Source organism: Leiobunum rupestre, chromosome 4 (genome assembly GCF_980474605.1).
Source record: "Leiobunum rupestre chromosome 4, qqLeiRupe1.1.hap1, whole genome shotgun sequence".
Taxonomy (NCBI): domain Eukaryota; kingdom Metazoa; phylum Arthropoda; class Arachnida; order Opiliones; family Sclerosomatidae; genus Leiobunum; species Leiobunum rupestre.
In genome coordinates, this window is record NC_143387.1 from 27,027,106 (window position 1) to 27,053,583 (window position 26,478).

At 30.5% G+C, this 26,478-nt stretch overlaps 2 protein-coding genes across 2 annotated transcripts; both read left to right on the plus strand.

Annotated features, from left to right (window-relative positions):
• Positions 1-18,844: 18,844 nt before the first annotated feature.
• Positions 18,845-23,162, plus strand: LOC149947328 (uncharacterized). The gene is made up of 2 exons (XM_090170876.1): positions 18,845-19,777; positions 19,884-23,162. The coding sequence occupies exons 1-2, from the start codon at positions 18,845-18,847 to the stop codon at positions 23,160-23,162; spliced, it is 4,212 nt and encodes a 1,403-aa protein (XP_090027002.1).
• Positions 23,163-23,300: 138 nt separating this feature from the next.
• On the plus strand, positions 23,301-23,900 carry LOC149947329 (uncharacterized). Its single transcript, XM_090170877.1, has one exon. It carries the CDS (start codon positions 23,301-23,303, stop codon positions 23,898-23,900), a length of 600 nt encoding a protein of 199 aa, XP_090027003.1.
• Positions 23,901-26,478: the final 2,578 nt, after the last annotated feature.

Here is a 26,478-nt window from a genome sequence, read left to right on the forward strand (position 1 = left end):
ATTTCTTTAAAATGGCGTAATTGTATTTCTTTAAAATTGCGTAATTGTATTTCTTTAAAATTGCGTAATTGTATTTCTTTAAAATTGCGTAATTGTATTTCTTTAAAATTGCGTAATTGTATTTCTTTAAAATTGCGTAATTGTATTTCTTTAAAATTGCGTAATTGTATTTCTTTAAAATTGCGTAATTGTATTTCTTTAAAATTGCGTAATTGTATTTCTTTAAAATTGCGTAATTGTATTTCGTGAAAATTGCGTAATTGTATTTCTTTAAAATTGCGTAATTGTATTTCTTTAAAATTGCGTAATTGTGTTTCTTTAAAATTGCGTAATTGTATTTCTTTAAAATTGCGTAATTGTATTTCGTGAAAATTGCGTAATTGTATTTCTTTAAAATTGCGTAATTGTATTTCTTTAAAATTGCGTAATTGTATTTCTTTAAAATGGCGTAATTGTATTTCGTTAAAATTGCGTAATTGTATTTCTTTAAAATTGCGTAATTGTATTTCTTTAAAATTGCGTAATTGTATTTCTTTAAAATTGCGTAATTGTATTTCTTTAAAATGGCGTTATTGTATTTCTTTAAAATGGCGTAATTGTATTTCGTTAAAATTGCGTAATTGTATTTCTTTAAAATTGCGTAATTGTATTTCTTTAAAATTGCGTAATTGTATTTCTTTAAAATTGCGTAATTGTATTTCTTTAAAATTGCGTAATTGTATTTCTTTAAAGTTGCGTAATTGTATTTCTTTAAAATGGCGTAATTGTATTTCTTTAAAATTGCGTACTTGTATTTCTTTAAAATGGCGTAATTGTATTTCGTTAAAATGGCGTAATTGTATTTCTTTAAAATTGCGTAATTGTATTTCTTTAAAATTGCGTAATTGTATTTCTTTAAAATTGCGTAATTGTATTTCTTTAAAATTGCGTAATTGTATTTCTTTAAAATGGCGTAATTGTATTTCGTTAAAATGGCGTAATTGTATTTCTTTAAAATGGCGGAATTGTATTTCTTTAAAATTGCGTAATTGTATTTCTTTAAAATTGCGTAATTGTATTTCTTTAAAATTGCGTAATTGTATTTCTTTAAAATGGCGTAATTGTATTTCGTTAAAATGGCGTAATTGTATTTCTTTAAAATTGCGTAATTGTATTTCTTTAAAATTGCGTAATTGTATTTCTTTAAAATTGCGTAATTGTATTTCTTTAAAATTGCGTAATTGTATTTCTTTAAAATGGCGTAATTGTATTTCGTTAAAATGGCGTAATTGTATTTCTTTAAAATTGCGTAATTGTATTTCTTTAAAATTGCGTAATTGTATTTCTTTAAAATGGCGTAATTGTATTTCTTTAAAATTGCGTAATTGTATTTCTTTAAAATTGCGTAATTGTATTTCTTTAAAATTGCGTAATTGTATTTCTTTAAAATGGCGTAATTGTATTTCGTTAAAATGGCGTAATTGTATTTCGTTAAAATGGCGTAATTGTATTTCTTTAAAATTGCGTAATTGTATTTCTTTAAAATGGCGTACTTGTATTTCGTTAAAATGGCGTAATTGTATTTCTTTAAAATTGCGTAATTGTATTTCTTTAAAATTGCGTAATTGTATTTCTTTAAAATTGCGTAATTGTATTTCTTTAAAATGGCGTAATTGTATTTCGTTAAAATGGCGTAATTGTATTTCTTTAAAATTGCGTAATTGTATTTCTTTAAAATTGCGTAATTGTATTTCTTTAAAATTGCGTAATTGTATTTCTTTAAAATGGCGTAATTGTATTTCGTTAAAATGGCGTAATTGTATTTCTTTAAAATGGCGTAATTGTATTTCTTTAAAATTGCGTAATTGTATTTCTTTAAAATTGCGTAATTGTATTTCTTTAAAATTGCGTAATTGCATTTCGTTAAAATTGCGAAATTGTATTTCTTTAAAATTGCGTAATTGTATTTCTTTAAAATTGCGTAATTGTATTTCTTTAAAATTGCGTAATTGTATTTCTTTAAAATGGCGTAATTGTATTTCGTTAAAATGGCGTAATTGTATTTCTTTAAAATTGCGTAATTGTATTTCTTTAAAATTGCGTAATTGTATTTCTTTAAAATTGCGTAATTGTATTTCTTTAAAATTGCGTAATTGTATTTCTTTAAAATGGCGTAATTGTATTTCGTTAAAATGGCGTAATTGTATTTCTTTAAAATTGCGTAATTGTATTTCTTTAAAATTGCGTAATTGTATTTCTTTAAAATTGCGTAATTGTATTTCTTTAAAATTGCGTAATTGTATTTCTTTAAAATTGCGTAATTGTATTTCTTTAAAATTGCGTAATTGTATTTCTTTAAAATGAAGTACTTGTATTTCGTTAAAATGGCGTAATTGTATTTCTTTAAAATTGCGTAATTGTATTTCTTTAAAATTGCGTAATTGTATTTCTTTAAAATTGCGTAATTGTATTTCTTTAAAATGGCGTAATTGTATTTCTTTAAAATTGCGTAATTGTATTTCTTTAAAATTGCGTAATTGTATTTCTTTAAAATTGCGTAATTGTATTTCTTTAAAATTGCGTAATTGTATTTCTTTAAAATGGCGTAATTGTATTTCTTTAAAATTGCGTAATTGTATTTCTTTAAAATTGCGTAATTGTATTTCTTTAAAATTGCGTAATTGTATTTCTTTAAAATTGCGTAATTGTATTTCTTTAAAGTTGCGTAATTGTATTTCTTTAAAATGGCGTAATTGTATTTCTTTAAAATTGCGTAATTGTATTTCTTTAAAATGGCGTTATTGTATTTCTTTAAAATGGCGTAATTGTATTTCTTTAAAATTGCGTAATTGTATTTCTTTAAAATTGCGTAATTGTATTTCTTTAAAATTGCGTAATTGTATTTCTTTAAAATTGCGTAATTGTATTTCTTTAAAATTGCGTAATTGTATTTCTTTAAAATTGCGTAATTGTATTTCTTTAAAATTGCGTAATTGTATTTCTTTAAAATTGCGTAATTGTATTTCTTTAAAATTGCGTAATTGTATTTCGTGAAAATTGCGTAATTGTATTTCTTTAAAATTGCGTAATTGTATTTCTTTAAAATTGCGTAATTGTGTTTCTTTAAAATTGCGTAATTGTATTTCTTTAAAATTGCGTAATTGTATTTCGTGAAAATTGCGTAATTGTATTTCTTTAAAATTGCGTAATTGTATTTCTTTAAAATTGCGTAATTGTATTTCTTTAAAATGGCGTAATTGTATTTCGTTAAAATTGCGTAATTGTATTTCTTTAAAATTGCGTAATTGTATTTCTTTAAAATTGCGTAATTGTATTTCTTTAAAATTGCGTAATTGTATTTCTTTAAAATGGCGTAATTGTATTTCGTTAAAATGGCGTAATTGTATTTCTTTAAAATTGCGTAATTGTATTTCTTTAAAATTGCGTAATTGTATTTCTTTAAAATTGCGTAATTGTATTTCTTTAAAATTGCGTAATTGTATTTCTTTAAAATGGCGTAATTGTATTTCGTTAAAATGGCGTAATTGTATTTCTTTAAAATGGCGTAATTGTATTTCTTTAAAATTGCGTAATTGTATTTCTTTAAAATGGCGTTATTGTATTTCTTTAAAATGGCGTAATTGTATTTCTTTAAAATTGCGTAATTGTATTTCTTTAAAATTGCGTAATTGTATTTCTTTAAAATTGCGTAATTGTATTTCTTTAAAATTGCGTAATTGTATTTCTTTAAAATTGCGTAATTGTATTTCTTTAAAATTGCGTAATTGTATTTCTTTAAAATTGCGTAATTGTATTTCTTTAAAATTGCGTAATTGTATTTCTTTAAAATTGCGTAATTGTATTTCTTTAAAATGGCGTAATTGTATTTCGTTAAAATGGCGTAATTGTATTTCGTTAAAATGGCGTAATTGTATTTCTTTAAAATTGCGTAATTGTATTTCTTTAAAATTGCGTAATTGTATTTCTTTAAAATTGCGTAATTGTATTTCTTTAAAATTGCGTAATTGTATTTCTTTAAAATTGCGTAATTGTATTTCTTTAAAATTGCGTAATTGTATTTCTTTAAAATTGCGTAATTGTATTTCTTTAAAATTGCGTAATTGTATTTCTTTAAAATTGCGTAATTGTATTTCTTTAAAATTGCGTAATTGTATTTCTTTAAAATTGCGTAATTGTATTTCTTTAAAATGGCGTACTTGTATTTCGTTAAAATGGCGTAATTGTATTTCTTTAAAATTGCGTAATTGTATTTCTTTAAAATTGCGTAATTGTATTTCTTTAAAATTGCGTAATTGTATTTCTTTAAAATGGCGTAATTGTATTTCGTTAAAATGGCGTAATTGTATTTCTTTAAAATTGCGTAATTGTATTTCTTTAAAATTGCGTAATGGTATTTCTTTAAAATTGCGTAATTGTATTTCTTTAAAATGGCGTAATTGTATTTCGTTAAAATGGCGTAATTGTATTTCTTTAAAATGGCGTAATTGTATTTCTTTAAAATTGCGTAATTGTATTTCTTTAAAATTGCGTAATTGTATTTCTTTAAAATTGCGTAATTGCATTTCGTTAAAATTGCGAAATTGTATTTCTTTAAAATTGCGTAATTGTATTTCTTTAAAATTGCGTAATTGTATTTCTTTAAAATTGCGTAATTGTATTTCTTTAAAATGGCGTAATTGTATTTCGTTAAAATGGCGTAATTGTATTTCTTTAAAATTGCGTAATTGTATTTCTTTAAAATTGCGTAATTGTATTTCTTTAAAATTGCGTAATTGTATTTCTTTAAAATTGCGTAATTGTATTTCTTTAAAATGGCGTAATTGTATTTCGTTAAAATGGCGTAATTGTATTTCTTTAAAATTGCGTAATTGTATTTCTTTAAAATTGCGTAATTGTATTTCTTTAAAATTGCGTAATTGTATTTCTTTAAAATTGCGTAATTGTATTTCTTTAAAATTGCGTAATTGTATTTCTTTAAAATTGCGTAATTGTATTTCTTTAAAATTGCGTAATTGTATTTCTTTAAAATTGCGTAATTGTATTTCTTTAAAATGGCGTAATTGTATTTCTTTAAAATTGCGTAATTGTATTTCTTTAAAATTGCGTAATTGTATTTCTTTAAAATTGCGTAATTGTATTTCTTTAAAATTGCGTAATTGTATTTCTTTAAAGTTGCGTAATTGTATTTCTTTAAAATGGCGTAATTGTATTTCTTTAAAATTGCGTAATTGTATTTCTTTAAAATGGCGTTATTGTATTTCTTTAAAATGGCGTAATTGTATTTCTTTAAAATTGCGTAATTGTATTTCTTTAAAATTGCGTAATTGTATTTCTTTAAAATTGCGTAATTGTATTTCTTTAAAATTGCGTAATTGTATTTCTTTAAAATTGCGTAATTGTATTTCTTTAAAATTGCGTAATTGTATTTCTTTAAAATTGCGTAATTGTATTTCTTTAAAATTGCGTAATTGTATTTCTTTAAAATTGCGTAATTGTATTTCGTGAAAATTGCGTAATTGTATTTCTTTAAAATTGCGTAATTGTATTTCTTTAAAATTGCGTAACTGTGTTTCTTTAAAATTGCGTAATTGTATTTCTTTAAAATTGCGTAATTGTATTTCGTGAAAATTGCGTAATTGTATTTCTTTAAAATTGCGTAATTGTATTTCTTTAAAATTGCGTAATTGTATTTCTTTAAAATTGCGTAATTGTATTTCGTTAAAATTGCGTAATTGTATTTCTTTAAAATTGCGTAATTGTATTTCTTTAAAATTGCGTAATTGTATTTCTTTAAAATTGCGTAATTGTATTTCTTTAAAATGGCGTAATTGTATTTCTTTAAAATGGCGTAATTGTATTTCGTTAAAATTGCGTAATTGTATTTCTTTAAAATTGCGTAATTGTATTTCTTTAAAATTGCGTAATTGTATTTCTTTAAAATTGCGTAATTGTATTTCTTTAAAATTGCGTAATTGTATTTCTTTAAAATTGCGTAATTGTATTTCTTTAAAATTGCGTAATTGTATTTCTTTAAAATTGCGTAATTGTATTTCTTTAAAATTAAGTAATTGTATTTCTTTAAAATTGCGTAATTGTATTTCTTTAAAATTGCGTAATTGTATTTCTTTAAAATTGCGTAATTATATTTCTTTAAAATCGCGTAATTGTATTTCGTTAAAATGGCGTAATTGTATTTCTTTAAAATTGCGTAATTGTATTTCTTTAAAATTGCGTAATTGTATTTCTTTAAAATTGCGTAATTGTATTTCTTTAAAATTGCGTAATTGTATTTCTTTAAAATGGCGTAATTGTATTTCGTTAAAATGGCGTAATTGTATTTCTTTAAAATGGCGTAATTGTATTTCTTTAAAATTGCGTAATTGTATTTCTTTAAAATGGCGTTATTGTATTTCTTTAAAATTGCGTAATTGTATTTCTTTAAAATTGCGTAATTGTATTTCTTTAAAATTGCGTAATTGTATTTCTTTAAAATTGCGTAATTGTATTTCTTTAAAATTGCGTAATTGTATTTCTTTAAAATTGCGTAATTGTATTTCTTTAAAATTGCGTAATTGTATTTCTTTAAAATTGCGTAATTGTATTTCTTTAAAATTGCGTAATTGTATTTCGTGAAAATTGCGTAATTGTATTTCTTTAAAATTGCGTAATTGTATTTCTTTAAAATTGCGTAATTGTGTTTCTTTAAAATTGCGTAATTGTATTTCTTTAAAATTGCGTAATTGTATTTCGTGAAAATTGCGTAATTGTATTTCTTTAAAATTGCGTAATTGTATTTCTTTAAAATTGCGTAATTGTATTTCTTTAAAATGGCGTAATTGTATTTCGTTAAAATTGCGTAATTGTATTTCTTTAAAATTGCGTAATTGTATTTCTTTAAAATTGCGTAATTGTATTTCTTTAAAATTGCGTAATTGTATTTCTTTAAAATGGCGTTATTGTATTTCTTTAAAATGGCGTAATTGTATTTCGTTAAAATTGCGTAATTGTATTTCTTTAAAATTGCGTAATTGTATTTCTTTAAAATTGCGTAATTGTATTTCTTTAAAATTGCGTAATTGTATTTCTTTAAAATTGCGTAATTGTATTTCTTTAAAATTGCGTAATTGTATTTCTTTAAAATTGCGTAATTGTATTTCTTTAAAATTGCGTAATTGTATTTCTTTAAAATTAAGTAATTGTATTTCTTTAAAATTGCGTAATTGTATTTCTTTAAAATTGCGTAATTGTATTTCTTTAAAATTGCGTAATTGTATTTCTTTAAAATGGCGTAATTGTATTTCGTTAAAATGGCGTAATTGTATTTCTTTAAAATTGCGTAATTGTATTTCTTTAAAATTGCGTAATTGTATTTCTTTAAAATTGCGTAATTGTATTTCTTTAAAATTGCGTAATTGTATTTCTTTAAAATGGCGTAATTGTATTTCGTTAAAATGGCGTAATTGTATTTCTTTAAAATGGCGTAATTGTATTTCTTTAAAATTGCGTAATTGTATTTCTTTAAAATTGCGTAATTGTATTTCTTTAAAATTGCGTAATTGTATTTCTTTAAAATGGCGTAATTGTATTTCGTTAAAATGGCGTAATTGTATTTCTTTAAAATTGCGTAATTGTATTTCTTTAAAATTGCGTAATTGTATTTCTTTAAAATTGCGTAATTGTATTTCTTTAAAATTGCGTAATTGTATTTCTTTAAAATGGCGTAATTGTATTTCTTTAAAATGGCGTAATTGTATTTCGTTAAAATGGCGTAATTGTATTTCTTTAAAATGGCGTAATTGTATTTCTTTAAAATTGCGTAATTGTATTTCTTTAAAATGGCGTAATTGTATTTCGTTAAAATGGCGTAATTGTATTTCTTTAAAATTGCGTAATTGTATTTCTTTAAAATTGCGTAATTGTATTTCTTTAAAATTGCGTAATTGTATTTCTTTAAAATTGCGTAATTGTATTTCTTTAAAATGGCGTAATTGTATTTCGTTAAAATGGCGTAATTGTATTTCTTTAAAATGGCGGAATTGTATTTCTTTAAAATTGCGTTATTGTATTTCTTTAAAATTGCGTAATTGTATTTCTTTAAAATTGCGTAATTGTATTTCTTTAAAATGGCGTAATTGTATTTCGTTAAAATGGCGTAATTGTATTTCTTTAAAATTGCGTAATTGTATTTCTTTAAAATTGCGTAATTGTATTTCTTTAAAATTGCGTAATTGTATTTCTTTAAAATGGCGTAATTGTATTTCGTTAAAATGGCGTAATTGTATTTCTTTAAAATTGCGTAATTGTATTTCTTTAAAATTGCGTAATTGTATTTCTTTAAAATTGCGTAATTGTATTTCTTTAAAATTGCGTAATTGTATTTCTTTAAAATGGCGTAATTGTATTTCGTTAAAATGGCGTAATTGTATTTCTTTAAAATGGCGTAATTGTATTTCTTTAAAATTGCGTAATTGTATTTCTTTAAAATTGCGTAATTGTATTTCTTTAAAATTGCGTAATTGTATTTCTTTAAAATGGCGTAATTGTATTTCGTTAAAATGGCGTAATTGTATTTCGTTAAAATGGCGTAATTGTATTTCTTTAAAATTGCGTAATTGTATTTCTTTAAAATTGCGTAATTGTATTTCTTTAAAATTGCGTAATTGTATTTCTTTAAAATTGCGTAATTGTATTTCTTTAAAATTGCGTAATTGTATTTCTTTAAAATTGCGTAATTGTATTTCTTTAAAATTGCGTAATTGTATTTCTTTAAAATTGCGTAATTGTATTTCTTTAAAATTGCGTAATTGTATTTCTTTAAAATTTCGTAATTGTATGTCTTTAAAATTGCGTAATTGTATTTCTTTAAAATGGCGTACTTGTATTTCGTTAAAATGGCGTAATTGTATTTCTTTAAAATTGCGTAATTGTATTTCTTTAAAATTGCGTAATTGTATTTCTTTAAAATTGCGTAATTGTATTTCTTTAAAATGGCGTAATTGTATTTCGTTAAAATGGCGTAATTTTATTTCTTTAAAATTGCGTAATTGTATTTCTTTAAAATTGCGTAATTGTATTTCTTTAAAATTGCGTAATTGTATTTCTTTAAAATGGCGTAATTGTATTTCGTTAAAATGGCGTAATTGTATTTCTTTAAAATGGCGTAATTGTATTTCTTTAAAATTGCGTAATTGTATTTCTTTAAAATTGCGTAATTGTATTTCTTTAAAATTGCGTAATTGCATTTCGTTAAAATTGCGAAATTGTATTTCTTTAAAATTGCGTAATTGTATTTCTTTAAAATTGCGTAATTGTATTTCTTTAAAATTGCGTAATTGTATTTCTTTAAAATGGCGTAATTGTATTTCGTTAAAATGGCGTAATTGTATTTCTTTAAAATTGCGTAATTGTATTTCTTTAAAATTGCGTAATTGTATTTCTTTAAAATTGCGTAATTGTATTTCTTTAAAATTGCGTAATTGTATTTCTTTAAAATGGCGTAATTGTATTTCGTTAAAATGGCGTAATTGTATTTCTTTAAAATTGCGTAATTGTATTTCTTTAAAATTGCGTAATTGTATTTCTTTAAAATTGCGTAATTAAATTTCTTTAAAATTGCGTAATTGTATTTCTTTAAAATTGCGTAATTGTATTTCTTTAAAATTGCGTAATTGTATTTCTTTAAAATTGCGTAATTGTATTTCTTTAAAATTGCGTAATTGTATTTCTTTAAAATGGCGTAATTGTATTTCTTTAAAATTGCGTAATTGTATTTCTTTAAAATTGCGTAATTGTATTTCTTTAAAATTGCGTAATTGTATTTCTTTAAAATTGCGTAATTGTATTTCTTTAAAGTTGCGTAATTGTATTTCTTTAAAATGGCGTAATTGTATTTCTTTAAAATTGCGTACTTGTATTTCGTTAAAATGGCGTAATTGTATTTCTTTAAAATTGGGTAATTGTATTTCTTTAAAATTGCGTAATTGTATTTCTTTAAAATGGCGTTATTGTATTTCTTTAAAATGGCGTAATTGTATTTCTTTAAAATTGCGTAATTGTATTTCTTTAAAATTTGTAATTGTATTGCTTTAAAATTGCGTAATTGTATTTCTTTAAAATTGCGTAATTGTATTTCTTTAAAATTGCGTAATTGTATTTCTTCAAAATTGCGTAATTGTATTTCTTTAAAATTGCGTAATTGTATTTCTTTAAAATTGCGTAATTGTATTTCTTTAAAATTGCGTAATTGTATTTCGTGAAAATTGCTTAATTGTATTTCTTTAAAATTGCGTAATTGTATTTCTTTAAAATTGCGTAATTGTATTTCTTTAAAATTGCGTAATTGTATTTCTTTAAAATTGCGTAATTGTATTTCGTGAAAATTGCGTAATTGTATTTCTTTAAAATTGCGTAATTGTATTTCTTTAAAATTGCGTAATTGTATTTCTTTAAAATGGCGTAATTGTATTTCGTTAAAATTGCGTAATTGTATTTCTTTAAAATTGCGTAATTGTATTTCTTTAAAATTGCGTAATTGTATTTCTTTAAAATTGCGTAATTGTATTTCTTTAAAATTGCGTAATTGTATTTCTTTAAAATTGCGTAATTGTATTTCTTTAAAATTGCGTAATTGTATTTCTTTAAAATTGCGTAATTGTATTTCTTTAAAATTGCGTAATTGTATTTCTTTAAAATTGCGTAATTGTATTTCTTTAAAATTGCGTAATTGTATTTCTTTAAAATGGCGTAATTGTATTTCTTTAAAATGGCGTAATTGTATTTCGTTAAAATGGCGTAATTGTATTTCTTTAAAATGGCGTAATTGTATTTCTTTAAAATTGCGTAATTGTATTTCTTTAAAATTGCGTAATTGTATTTCTTTAAAATTGCGTAATTGTATTTCTTTAAAATGGCGTAATTGTATTTCGTTAAAATGGCGTAATTGTATTTCGTTAAAATGGCGTAATTGTATTTCTTTAAAATTGCGTAATTGTATTTCTTTAAAATTGCGTAATTGTATTTCTTTAAAATTGCGTAATTGTATTTCTTTAAAATTGCGTAATTGTATTTCTTTAAAATGGCGTAATTGTATTTCGTTAAAATGGCGTAATTGTATTTCTTTAAAATTGCGTAATTGTATTTCTTTAAAATTGCGTAATTGTATTTCTTTAAAATTGCGTAATTGTATTTCTTTAAAATTGCGTAATTGTATTTCTTTAAAATGGCGTAATTGTATTTCGTTAAAATGGCGTAATTGTATTTCTTTAAAATTGCGTAATTGTATTTTTTTAAAATTGCGTAATTGTATTTCTTTAAAATTGCGTAATTGTATTTCTTTAAAATTGCGTAATTGTATTTCTTTAAAATTGCGTAATTGTATTTCTTTAAAATTGCGTAATTGTATTTCTTTAAAATTGCGTAATTGTATTTCTTTAAAATGGCGTAATTGTATTTCTTTAAAATTGCGTAATTGTATTTCTTTAAAATTGCGTAATTGTATTTCTTTAAAATTGCGTAATTGTATTTCTTTAAAATTGCGTAATTGTATTTCTTTAAAGTTGCGTAATTGTATTTCTTTAAAATGGCGTAATTGTATTTCTTTAAAATTGCGTACTTGTATTTCGTTAAATGGCGTAATTGTATTTCTTTAAAATTGCGTAATTGTATTTCTTTAAAATTGCGTAATTGTATTTCTTTAAAATGGCGTTATTGTATTTCTTTAAAATGGCGTAATTGTATTTCTTTAAAATTGCGTAATTGTATTTCTTTAAAATTGCGTAATTGTATTTCTTTAAAATTGCGTAATTGTATTTCTTTAAAATTGCGTAATTGTATTTCTTTAAAACTGCGTAATTGTATTTCTTTAAAATTGCGTAATTGTATTTCTTTAAAATTGCGTAATTGTATTTCTTTAAAATTGCGTAATTGTATTTCTTTAAAATTGCGTAATTGTATTTCGTGAAAATTGCGTAATTGTATTTCTTTAAAATTGCGTAATTGTATTTCTTTAAAATTGCGTAATTGTATTTCTTTAAAATTGCGTAATTGTATTTCTTTAAAATTGCGTAATTGTATTTCGTGAAAATTGCGTAATTGTATTTCTTTAAAATTGCGTAATTGTATTTCTTTAAAATTGCGTAATTGTATTTCTTTAAAATGGCGTAATTGTATTTCGTTAAAATTGCGTAATTGTATTTCTTTAAAATTGCGTAATTGTATTTCTTTAAAATTGCGTAATTGTATTTCTTTAAAATTGCGTAATTGTATTTCTTTAAAATTGCGTTATTGTATTTCTTTAAAATTGCGTTATTGTATTTCTTTAAAATTGCGTAATTGTATTTCTTTAAAATTGCGTAATTGTATTTCTTTAAAATTGCGTAATTGTATTTCTTTAAAATTGCGTAATTGTATTTCTTTAAAATTGCGTAATTGTATTTCTTTAAAATGGCGTAATTGTATTTCGTTAAAATGGCGTAATTGTATTTCGTTAAAATGGCGTAATTGTATTTCTTTAAAATGGCGTAATTGTATTTCTTTAAAATTGCGTAATTGTATTTCTTTAAAATTGCGTAATTGTATTTCTTTAAAATTGCGTAATTGTATTTCTTTAAAATTGCGTAATTGTATTTCTTTAAAATTGCGTAATTGTATTTCTTTAAAATTGCGTAATTGTATTTCTTTAAAATTGCGTAATTGTATTTCTTTAAAATTGCGTAATTGTATTTCTTTAAAATTGCGTAATTGTATTTCTTTAAAATTGCGTAATTGTATTTCTTTAAAATTGCGTAATTGTATTTCTTTAAAATTGCGTAATTGTATTTCTTTAAAATTGCGTAATTGTATTTCTTTAAAATGGCGTAATTGTATTTCGTTAAAATGGCGTACTTGTATTTCTTTAAAATTGCGTAATTGTATTTCTTTAAAATTGCGTAATTGTATTTCTTTAAAATTGCGTAATTGTATTTCTTTAAAATTGCGTAATTGTATTTCTTTAAAATGGCGTAATTGTATTTCGTTAAAATGGCGTAATTGTATTTCTTTAAAATTGCGTAATTGTATTTCTTTAAAATTGCGTAATTGTATTTCTTTAAAATTGCGTAATTGTATTTCGTTAAAATGGCGTAATTGTATTTCGTTAAAATGGCGTAATTGTATTTCTTTAAAATGGCGTAATTGTATTTCTTTAAAATTGCGTAATTGTATTTCTTTAAAATGGCGTAATTGTATTTCGTTAAAATGGCGTAATTGTATTTCGTTAAAATGGCGTAATTGTATTTCTTTAAAATTGCGTAATTGTATTTCTTTAAAATTGCGTAATTGTATTTCTTTAAAATTGCGTAATTGTATTTCTTTAAAATTGCGTAATTGTATTTCTTTAAAATGGCGTAATTGTATTTCTTTAAAATTGCGTAATTGTATTTCTTTAAAATTGCGTAATTGTATTTCTTTAAAATTGCGTAATTGTATTTCTTTAAAATTGCGTAATTGTATTTCTTTAAAATGGCGTAATTGTATTTCTTTAAAATTGCGTAATTGTATTTCTTTAAAATTGCGTAATTGTATTTCTTTAAAATTGCGTAATTGTATTTCTTTAAAATTGCGTAATTGTATTTCTTTAAAATTGCGTAATTGTATTTCTTTAAAGTTGCGTAATTGTATTTCTTTAAAATGGCGTAATTGTATTTCTTTAAAATGGCGTAATTGTATTTCGTTAAAATTGCGTAATTGTATTTCTTTAAAATTGCGTAATTGTATTTCTTTAAAATTGCGTAATTGTATTTCTTTAAAATTGCGTAATTGTATTTCTTTAAAATTGCGTAATTGTATTTCTTTAAAATTGCGTAATTGTATTTCTTTAAAATTGCGTAATTGTATTTCTTTAAAATTGCGTAATTGTATTTCTTTAAAATTGCGTAATTGTATTTCTTTAAAATTGCGTAATTGTATTTCTTTAAAATTGCGTAATTGTATTTCGTTAAAATGGCGTAATTGTATTTCTTTAAAATTGCGTAATTGTATTTCTTTAAAATTGCGTAATTGTATTTCTTTAAAATTGCGTAATTGTATTTCTTTAAAATTGCGTAATTGTATTTCTTTAAAATTGCGTAATTGTATTTCTTTAAAATTGCGTAATTGTATTTCTTTAAAATTGCGTAATTGTATTTCTTTAAAATTGCGTAATTGTATTTCTTTAAAATTGTGTAATTGTATTTCGTGAAAATTGCGTAATTGTATTTCTTTAAAATTGCGTAATTGTATTTCTTTAAAATTGCGTAATTGTATTTCTTTAAAATTGCGTAATTGTATTTCTTTAAAATTGCGTAATTGTATTTCGTGAAAATTGCGTAATTGTATTTCTTTAAAATTGCGTAATTGTATTTCTTTAAAATTGCGTAATTGTATTTCTTTAAAATGGCGTAATTGTATTTCGTTAAAATGGCGTAATTGTATTTCTTTAAAATGGCGTAATTGTATTTCTTTAAAATTGCGTAATTGTATTTCTTTAAAATTGCTTAATTGTATTTCTTTAAAATTGCGTAATTGTATTTCTTTAAAATTGCGTAATTGTATTTCGTGAAAATTGCGTAATTGTATTTCTTTAAAATTGCGTAATTGTATTTCTTTAAAATTGCGTAATTGTATTTCTTTAAAATGGCGTAATTGTATTTCGTTAAAATGGCGTAATTGTATTTCTTTAAAATGGCGTAATTGTATTTCTTTAAAATTGCGTAATTGTATTTCTTTAAAATTGCGTAATTGTATTTCTTTAAAATTGCGTAATTGCATTTCGTTAAAATTGCGAAATTGTATTTCTTTAAAATTGCGTAATTGTATTTCTTTAAAATTGCGTAATTGTATTTCGTTAAAATGGCGTAATTGTATTTCTTTAAAATTGCGTAATTGTATTTCTTTAAAATTGCGTAATTGTATTTCTTTAAAATTGCGTAATTGTATTTCTTTAAAATGGCGTAATTGTATTTCTTTAAAATTGCGTAATTGTATTTCTTTAAAATTGCGTAATTGTATTTCTTTAAAATTGCGTAATTGTATTTCTTTAAAATTGCGTAATTGTATTTCTTTAAAATTGCGTAATTGTATTTCTTTAAAATTGCGTAATTGTATTTCTTTAAAATTGCGTAATTGTATTTCTTTAAAATGGCGTAATTGTATTTCTTTAAAATTGCGTAATTGTATTTCTTTAAAATTGCGTAATTGTATTTCTTTAAAATTGCGTAATTGTATTTCTTTAAAATTGCGTAATTGTATTTCTTTAAAATTGCGTAATTGTATTTCTTTAAAATGGCGTAATTGTATTTCTTTAAAATTGCGTAATTGAATTTCTTTAAAATTGCGTAATTGTATTTCTTTAAAACTGTGTAATTGTAATTTCATATTTTTGTAAATAAAACCTCGCAAAGAAACTATACCTTGATCCGATATCCCCAAAAATGTCCTTTCCTTTGTATCGTTAGTCGACAAACCCCATTTTTCCAAGCGGTTCTCAGTCAACGGAATATTCTAGATTGGTGTACCCTCAACTTAGAGAAACCAGACGTACGACGGTCAGAATACACTCAATCCTTCTAATGTGTTAAGTTTGTTTGAGTTATTCACAGCAACCTGCAACGCCGGTATCACAACCAATATATATCAACGGTAACACATATTTGTATTTACACTTATTTTTTCTTCTACTCATACTTTGAAAACATCGAAGATTCCTTCGATCAATGTCACTCTTATTTTTTACTTCTGATCACACTTATTTGTTACTGCTAGTCAGCCGTTGAGTGTCACACTTATTTCTTCTGTTTATACGACAAAGACTAGTTCGATCAGTTTCATAATTATTTGTTACTTCTGATCACACTTAATTGTTACTTCTGATCACACTTATTTGTTACTTCTGATCACACTTATTTGATACTTCTGATCACACTTATTTGTTACTTCTGATCACACTTATTTGTTACGTATAGTGTCACACTTATTACTTCTGGTCATATGCCGAAAACTAGGTCGATCAGTGTCATACTTAATTGTTACTTCTGGTCGTACGTTGAAAGCGCGGTGCACTCTGAACGGCCTTGAAAAACGCTAGAGGGAAACGGGCGCGTAGGGCCCTATAAACACTCGGATTTACAATGTTGGAAATTGCGGGGGTCCGTATACGCAGAACAAACAAGTTGGCAAGCCAAAATATACCTCTCCTCGGAAGAATGGTCCCTAGTGGTATTAATTTCTCGACACGACCCCCAAAGATATCTCCGCAATTCAGAGTTATTTACGAAAAACGTATTCTCGGTTCAAACCCTGCCCGGTATAAAATTTTAATTTTAATTTAAATAATTGAGACGAAACAATCGAGTTTAATTTATTCAGAATATTTTAAATTAAGTAGTCACAACAGCGAGTTAGACTTACTAAAACAATGCACAATTGAATTTAACCCTTTTTACAGTACATGTTTATCAGTTGAATATAATACTAAGCAAATTTTAATGAAAGAAATATCTACAGATGGTATTTGTATTTTTCTCGCTTACGAAATACTTGCCGCATCTTTAACGCTCATTTTATTTCAACGCTCGTAGACTTCCAGTTGACGTTGTGACACATACCGCATGAAAAAGACCAATGCCGTCCAATTTCCAATATCATATAATGACTCGCACACCCAGGAAATCATTGACTGCGTTAGAAATGGTAGATATCCAAATATCCACACCAAATATATTTACAAGAAGCAAAAACCTTACCATCAACAAAGCACAGAGAGCCACTTGACTAACCGCCAGCTCTTAAAGCAATTAACGTTAAATTATCTCCTTTGAATTAACACAACTATATATAGGTCGTTAAAAATACCCGTAAATAAATAACAAAAAAAACTAACAAAGTGGACCACCCACAGGGTCTACCCTTTAACCCTCTTATTTCGGCTGACTGCGCTAAAACCTTTAAAAAAACCAGATTAGGCCTTCATAAATTCATTAATAAAAAAAGACTTTATTACCTATTATGCTTACGATGGGTGTCTTAATTTCAGTGAACCTAAGGAGCTATCGGTGGTTCTGTGGTAGAGCGCTCGACTGCCAAGCCGAATGGTCTGGGTTCGAAACCTGGGTGGCGCATTTGTTTTTAATCAATAGAGAAACGCTAAATTATAATTTCTTCGATGCAATAATTTCAATTTCAATTCTATTTCAATTAAACCAAAATTTCGTACTCTATTAAATACGCTTCCGATAAAGCTTAAGGTCTAATTTTCAATAATGCGTAACAAGTGTCGGTGGTTCTGTGGTAGAACGTCCGCCTGTCAAGCAGGAGGTCTCGGGTTCAAATCCCGCCCGATGCAATCGCAAATTGATACTAAGACGAATTCCGTGTACAACTGGTGGAAACACTGCCATTGGACGTTGAGAGGTAGCATTACACTCAGCACTCGGTCCGTCCCAAAGTCATTAAGAAGAAGTTGGAGAGAAAACGCCCATACAAACACAACAGACTCAACATGCAGAACCATCAGAACACAAACTCAACACTCACAACCTACGCATAAACATTACAAAAACGTAATACACCAAACCGTCATGACGGTGAGCGAAAAAACACCATCCAAACCAAACCGCAAATTAATCCGTTAACGTTCACCGTCACATGGTGGTTTTGCCAACCCTTTGAGAAACTGCGTACGCAGTGATTACACTTTGCACCGAAAATGCGAACGCGTTCGCAGGCCTGACAGACCCACAGACCCACCCACAGACCCACAGACAGACACGGTCGTTGTATAACCCCTCCTAGGGGACTTTGTCCCCTCGGAGAGGTAAAAACCTTACTTAGAATTAAAATTAAGGAACGTATTTGCAACTCTAGGTTATGTAAGATACAGCTATTCAAAAATATAACTTTCATGAAAATCGGACTTAAATTAAGGAACTGTATGTAGATTTTTAGGCGAAAATATAAAACCACGAAAATTGGGGTCCCGTAAATTACCCTGAAAACTATATTTAAATTTAATATTTACTGATATAACTGAAGTTGTAGGTCCGCTGAATCCTAACCTGTCCAATAATATTTTTTTTACGTAATCGGACTTAATTTTAAATAAAATATCTATCACATAAAGCGAAACCACCAAAAATAGTAAATTGGGCAAATGTCCAACTTCCAGGGCTCCGATTTGAAAACTTTATGAAAGGCTATCAATGACGATGTATTTACATTCGAACGAGATACCATTGACTCTTCTAGTCCTAACCGTTGAAGAGATATGGGCGACACGGCGCCATCGGCTTCATCGGCATCGGCTACACTGTACGTGAAACTAATACACACAAAGCGTTAGGATTGTGTGTAAAAAGGGTAGTTTTTGACCAGAAAGCGCACCAACAGGCAGCTGCTTCGATCTCTCCAAATGATAACAATAGTGTTACGTCATAGTTCTGTTGTATAACCTTTTTATCATTTTAACGCTTATCAATATTTTTCACGATATTAGCTATTTTTTAAATGACTACATAAAGTTAATTATTTTTTAATTTTTGTATATAAACTTAACATTACTTATGTATCGGCAGTTACAGTCATTCGTCCATCAATTATGTAAGCATCCTACTCTCTTAATAAAAAGATTAGTTTAACTTAAACCCATTGGTATCACTTTATTTTAATCTTCGTTGCTGTCACGAACATCTTTTTGGTCCGTCGAGCCGGATATAAGTCACCAAGCGGTTAATCAGTCAAATGAATCGTTAAGACCACTATCCTTTATCGTGAGACGCAGCTACGCAAGTTTGAATTCAGTCATCTATCAACGGTGGTTAACTTCAATCTTCAAATGGATCCGTACCTCATCAGGAGACGAACAGTCAAGGGTCAAATAACCAGACTTGAGACGGTGAAGACAAATCATGCCATCACACCGATAATACCAGCAGCAGTTACGCTGTATAAAGACAAGGCTAATACACTCGCTCACGAATTGGACGACGTACATGCAAACATCGTTAACAGGTGCCCGTCAACGGACTTTGAAACACATGAGATAGAGTACAACGATCTCGTCACTCGCATGGAAGATCTCGTTGTATTCTTCACTTTTCTCAGCAATCAAGTACCAATAGTGAGAGCGACTAGTCAACCCACAGCAGATATCAAGTTGCCAAAACTGGAATTACCTGTCTTCGGAGGGAATTATATCGATTGGTTTCCTTTCCATGACCTGTTTACTGCCACGGTCCACAGTAATGCAGCACTATCCAACGCTCAAAAGTTTCAATATCTGAAGTCTACTCTCCGTGGTGAAGCAGCGTTACTGATTCATTCGATACCAGTCACGGATGGTAACTATACCGAGGCTTGGGATATATTACTTAACAGTTTTAACAATACTAGAGAGATCATAAATGCTCATGTCAAACGGTTATTCAATCAAACTTCAGTTAAAGACGAATCGGCAACATCCTTGAGACGATTGATTGACACTAGCGCTGAATGCATACGAGCATTAAAGGTCTTAAACGAGCCAGTTCAATATTGGGATGCGATGCTGTTACACATAATTGGAGAGAAACTTGACCAGGAATCCAGACGGCAGTGGGAGTTATCACTAAAAGGAACCGCAAAGCCAAAATACGAGGATTTAACAACATTCCTCGAACAAAGAGCCAGGGCCCTAGCTGCCTCCCAACCGTCAAGCAATATAAAGATAAAGACGTTGGCGTTTCCCAAGAAAAATCCATTATCACACCATGGTTCAATACAAGACAACGTCTGTCCTATCTGCAGTGAACAGATGTCCATCATTACTCAAAGCCAATCACGAAACCCGTTGGAGACTGGTAAAAACACATTCACTTTGTTTTAACTGCTTAAAGGGAGACCATGTTAGCAGCAACTGCAAAGCCGGAAGTTGTCGAAAATGTAAGGCGAAGCACAATACGCTTTTACATGCCGAATTGCAAGAGAATTCCTCGATTCAAGAAAGATCGAATGGAGACATCGTCGTTCATGTGTCACGACCAAAATCAGGACCTGCTCAAGTCATATTGCCAACAGCTATGGTTCAAATCCAAGGAAGTCAAGGCAGTACTTGGTCCAGTCGAGCTCTGATAGACTCTGGTTCACAAGCAAGTTTCGTGTCTGAACAACTCATGCAGAAACTAAAACTTAGACGGAATTATCAAAATATACAGATAGGAGGAATCAGTGCCACTGGTATCACTCATTCAAGAGGTGGTACAACGCTGAACTTGGGCTCTCACACAAACGCCAATTTCCATATCACTATCCCAGTACTTATTCTCAAGAACGTGACGGAAAGACTTCCCAACTTCACCTTCAATATCCAAGACTGGTCTCATTTCAAAGGTCTAAAGCTGGCAGATCCCACGTTCCACGTATCAGGTTCAATCGATCTCTTGCTAGGAGCTGATGTCTACTTGGACTTAATTGAAGATGGAAAACTCTCGGGAAAACCTGGACTTCCTGGCGCTTTCAACACCGTATTTGGCTGGGTGGTAGCTGGAACTCTTGGAGGTTACGAGACCAAGACAACATCTTCAATCAAAATCAACCATTGCAGCCTCGAACAGCAACTCGCCAAATTTTGGGAAATAGAAGAGCTAGCCCCGAGACCACTTTTTACCTCCATCGAACGACAGTGCGAAGCTCACTTTCAAGATACAGTCACTCGAGATCCCAAAGGAAGATTTATCGTCAGATTACCGATGAAAACTAACAAAGAGAAATTCGGTGAATCACCATCCATAGCCTTACGACGATTTCAATACATCGAAAGACGACTACGAGCTAATCCTGAAATCTACAACAAATACAAAGAATTCATGGATGAGTATCAGACTTTAAATCATATGGAATTGGTACCCACTGATCATCTCCAGGATGACAACGCTTATTACTTACCACATCATGCAATATTCAAAGAGTCAAGTTCTACCACGAAGACCCGGGTCGTATTTGATGGCTCGGCAAAGATGGCGAATGGAATTTCCCTAAATGACGTTCTTCTCGTGGGACCGAAATTGCAAGACGATTTGGTGAACTTATTAATAAGATTCAGGAGTCATGCCGTAGCATTAACCGCAGATATCGAGAAAATGTATCGGCAGATATTGGTTGCCCCGGCAGATCTTCGCTACCAACGTATTCTCTGGCGACGACAGAAGGAAGATCCCATTCGAGATTATCAACTGAAGACTGTAACATACGGGACATCAGCGGCACCCTATCTCGCTACAAAAGTTTTGCAACAATTATCCGAAGATGTCAAGTCCAATTATCCATTAGCAGCTCAAGCGTTGCGAGAAGATTTTTATATGGACGATCTCTTATCTGGTACTGACGATACCAATACAGCGATTAAACTACGAGAGGAATTAAATATAGCAACGAATCAAGCTGGACTCCCATTGCGAAAATGGGCCTCAAACGATTCCCGTCTCCTGGAAACCATTCCGTCCGACCTACGAGAAACTCTAGTTCCTCTAAACATGGATAATGCAGAATCAATTCTTACCTTGGGATTGCAATGGACTCCAGCGTCAGATGTCTTATCCTTTTCTGTCAAGTCACCAAAGTCACGACTAAAAGTCACTAAACGCACTATGCTGTCTGACACGGCCAAAGTGTTCGACCCGTTGGGTCTCCTAACACCAGTCCTCGTTCGAGCAAAGATTCTTTTACAAAAAATGTGGCAAATTAAGGTTGGTTGGGATCAAGAACTACCCGAAAATATCGTTCCAAGATGGGACACGTTCAGAGAAGACTTAACCATGATCGAAAAACTACGTATTCATCGACATATCGGTCAAGTACACATCAAGAAGTCGAGTCTTCATGGTTTCTGTGACGCCTCAGAGACAGCTTATGCAGCAACGGTGTATCTGAAGACTACAACTTACTTTGGAACGACTAAGGTTCGACTGATCATCGCTAAAACCAGGGTCGCTCCTCTAAAGCAAATTACACTGCCCAGACTGGAACTTTGCGCTACGGTACTCCTCGCTCGACTCCTTTTGATCGTACAACAGTCTCTTCGTCAACCCATAGCGGAAGTTTATGGCTGGAGTGATAGCAAGATTGTACTGTCATGGCTAGCATCGACTCCTCAGCGATGGAAGACCTTTGTCGCAAACAGAGTTTCTGAAGTTCAGAACGTAAAGCCCTCAATTCAATGGCATCATGTTCCTGGTATATCCAACCCATCTGACTGTGCTTCCCGTGGAATCGAAGCAAAGGAGCTCCTTAATCATTCATTATGGTGGAATGGTCCAAACTGGCTTAAAAACAATGTTCCATACGATAACGAACAATCTACTAGAGATGATCCTGAATGCAGTATCGAAGAAAGAATCCACACGGTCACCGTCATGCAGTGTAGCCTAGATCAGAGCCTTCTCCAGAAATACTCGTCGTTAACCACGGTACTCCACGTAACGGCGTATATCCAGAGGTTCAGTCGCAACTCCAGAACAACTAGAGACCAGAGAGAGATGGGACCATTGACGAAAGATGAAATTGAGTTGTCCCTTAACCATTGGATCAAACTTGCTCAGATGAACGAGTTTCGCGACGAAATTAAGCAATTAACAGCCAAGAAACCATTGTCCTCAAAGAGTAAAATCCTGACGTTGACACCCTTCCTCGACCAAGCCAGCCTCTTAAGAGTTGGAGGACGCATCCGGAACGCTAAAATCTCTCTGGATCAGATCCATCCAGTCATTCTTCCACGGAAACACAGATTTACCGATCTCGTCATTCAGCAAGAACATCTCAAAACCCTTCATGGTGGGCCTCAACTTATCATGGCGTCACTACATACAAGATACTGGATTCTGAACTCCCGTGACGCTGTCCGGTTCCACGTTCGCAAATGTATGCGATGCGTCCGTCAACAAGCACGTACAATCAGTCAACTAATGGGAGATCTACCATCAAATCGAGTCAATCCCGGTAGAGCGTTCCTGAAATGCGGAGTGGACTACGCCGGACCCTTCCATCTTAAAGTTTTGAAAGGCAGAGGATGCAAGGGTTTCAAAGGCTACATCGCACTTTTTGCATGCTTTACTACAAGAGCTCTACACTTAGAACTCGTGAGTGACATGCCAACCGAGGCCTTCCTAGCTGCATTCTAAAGATTCACCTCTCGCCGAGGAAGATGTACAGATATCTATAGCGACAATGGTTCAAGTTTCATAGGCGCTAGCAAGGAGTTGAAGGATTTCGAAAAAACTATCAACACTACTACGACAGATCAGTCCCTTGCTAGATGGATGAGCGACGAGGGCGTTGTCTGGCACTTTAATCCTCCAGCAGCTCCACACTTCGGCGGACTTTGGGAAGCCGGCGTAAAGTCGGTTAAGTTCCACTTAAAAAGAGTCATCGGCGAAACCCGTCTGACCTATGAGGAGATGCAGACCCTGCTTTGTCAAGTGGAAGCGTGTCTCAATTCTCGCCCGCTTACCTCAATGTCCGCAGATCCAACCGATCTCGCTGTATTAACTCCTGGTCATTTCCTGATTGGCAGTGCTCTGACGGCCATACCAGAACCGGACTTCACATCGACCAAAATCAACCGCTTATCCCGATGGCAGCTTTCACAACAACTACTACAGCATTTTTGGAGGCGTTGGCAAGCCGAATACCTATCGAGACTTCAACAACGACCCAAATGGGCGAAACCCTCCCGAAACCTACAGATTGGAGATCTCGTATTATTAAAGGAACAACTTCCACCAACAAAATGGAAAATGGGACGAGTCATTCAAGTGCATCCAGGATCTGATCAACTGGTCCGTGTTGTCACAGTAAAGACCGCAGGCAACGAGCTGAAACGTCCAGTCACTAAACTTTGCCAATTACCATTGGACTAGCAACCGTAAAGAAGTAACCTTCAGTAATATTAAAATTTAACATTTTAAGGTGGCCGGAATGTTACGTCATAGTTCTGTTGTATAACCTTTTTATCATTTTAACGCTTATCAATATTTTTCACGATATTAGCTATTTTTTAAATGACTACATAAAGTTAATTATTTTTTAATTTTTGTATATAAACTTAACATTACTTATGTATCGGCAGTTACAGTCATTCGTCCATCAATTATGTAAGCATCCTACTCTCTTAATAAAATGATTAGTTTAACTTGAACCCATTGGTATCACTTTATTTTAATCTTCGTTGCTGTCACGAACAAATAGTGTAGGCTCAAATGGCCAAGTTCTTTAGTTAAAGTTTTGCATTAATAAAAACTTAAGTCCGAGTCTCTGAGACCAAATGTTTCACTAATTTAATAGATTAAAAATTAAGAAAGTTAATCCGGTGATTGTTTTAGTCGGTCCTTCAGAATTAAGAATAATAAATCGCTCTCCCAATAGAGTCGTGGATTTTAGGTCGTGATTCTACAGCGTATTCGCATCATTCTAGGAAATGTAAAAAAGGATTATACACGAGGTAAGGGCTTGAAGTTGATACCGATCCGGTGGGGTGGCGGAGTGGTTAGCACTTTCGCCTCGCAGCAAGAGGAGCCGGGTTCGATCCCAGCTTGTGGCACTGGGTGAAAACTCGGAACAGCTCCTTCCGCGTAGAGTTTGCAAGTTATCTCCCCACTGGTTTAAGGGGTTTTCCCCCGAGCTCTTCGGTTTCCCCTTCCATAAAAACTTGGTGAGGTTAACGGCAATAGTTAGTGTAGGGAGCTGTTGGCTCGCGTGGCTTGCAGGGCTTGCCACCACCCTCCTACGCATTGTAACCCAGCCACCTGAATTAAAAGGCTTTAAAAGTCGCTCGATGACTTAGGCCTAGCTGATCATTATTATTATTATTATTTCCCTTTTAACAGAAAACCGTACATTCCAAAAATCCTGAGGTAGCTAAAATTCATAGCCTCTGTTAAAAATGTTTAAAATAAAATGATTTCTGTTTCGTTAAACTCCTTTTATCCTTGGTTCCTTATAAACTCCCCTTCTAAGAATAAAGGAAATTATTAATTGTTTTCGGACTTCGCGAAGGATTTGGTGAAAGGGCTTAAAAGGCCTTAGCACCCTTAAACTTGAAACCCCGGCACGTAATATTTTATGAAAATATGATAATTTCAAGTTTACTAAATTACAATTTAGGTTTTAATATACAGGATGTTTCAAAAGGTGATGCAAAAATTTTAAGGAGTTGTAGGGGTGAGTTGAGAAGTATGCCTGATTTTCCCCCATTTTCTTACGATGAGTTAAAAGAGCGCTACAGAGCTTCAAAGTGTCGCCTACTAGTCCCTGGAAGTAGGCTGCAACAAGCGCAAAACCAAGCAGTAGGGCAATGCGATTTCAGGGGTACGATGAATTTGCGAATGCGTGGGAATTGAGATAAATAACAAAAAAACAAATGAGTAAATAAGAAATGTGCAATGAGTTTAATTGAACACAGAAGAACCAGGTAGGAAAATGTGTATTTTTTACAAGTAACAATAAATGAAGGAAGTTTCTTCCTTCAACTCTTCCACAAAGACGACAGCGTCGAAGGAGGGAACCGCGTACATGTTGAAATACTCCCGGCGTGTTCCGAATCTGGATCCTTGCCACCAAATCAATGTGAGAATCTATTGGCGTGGCGTATACCAGATCCTTCATCCATCCCCACAACTAAAAGTCCAGCGGAGTTAGATCGGGTGATCTCGAAGGCCGTAAGACTTGTAGGGGATTTTCTACTAAACCCAAGTCACTATTCCTAGCCTAAAGGAAACCCGGCGACCAAACCTACATTCACTTCACCTACGTGGTCCTCCCTCTCGCGTAACTTTACTGGTGGGGTTAGCGAGGTTGAATAGGGGGTCTAGGGGTAATGGTATGCTCAGATATTACATTGAGAGTTGCCATTTAAGGAATCAAAGAAATTAACAAAATTTAATTAACAGTAATCATAATAATGAAGGTTAACCTTTTACAGAAACAAAAAGAACACAGATAATAACACAAGATCATTTTAGCCAATATAGTACTTATTTGGTGGGTCCGCTTCCTGGTCCTCGCGTCCGACTCCCGCCACTTGGTCTTAGAACGATTTTAAAGATTAGGCCATCGAGACAAGTTTACCTCTGTCTCTCCGATGACCATCTCCTTGGTTTTTGGTTCTTCACCATATCACGTGGTTTCTGGTGTCACAAACGTTCACCCCAATCAGTGACCTAGTTTTCAGGATGACTGGCCGGACCCAACCAATCACAACCATAGCGTCATGACGCTTATTATCAAACATTTCGTTCGCAACGTCGGGGAGGAACAAAGGGTCAGCCGCAGCTTGACCAATAAATCTATGGTAAAAATAATGTTAAGTCAGGCGCCAACAAGGCGCCAGCCATGCATCACACTATAAACACGACACTTTAAGAAATATTTTAGAATAGATAAATTCTCCGAACTTGGTAATTGGCAACCCTCAATTCGGACCGACAATAAAAATAGTGG

Coding starts and splice junctions, on each gene's coding strand:
- LOC149947329 (XM_090170877.1), top strand. CDS start 23,301: ATGAGCGACGAGGGCGTTGTCTGGCACTTTAATCCTCCAGCAGCTCCA.
- LOC149947328 (XM_090170876.1), top strand. CDS start 18,845: ATGGATCCGTACCTCATCAGGAGACGAACAGTCAAGGGTCAAATAACC. Junction 19,778..19,883: donor ATGGTTCAATACAAGACAAC/GTCTGTCCTATC, acceptor AACTGCTTAAAG/GGAGACCATGTTAGCAGCAA.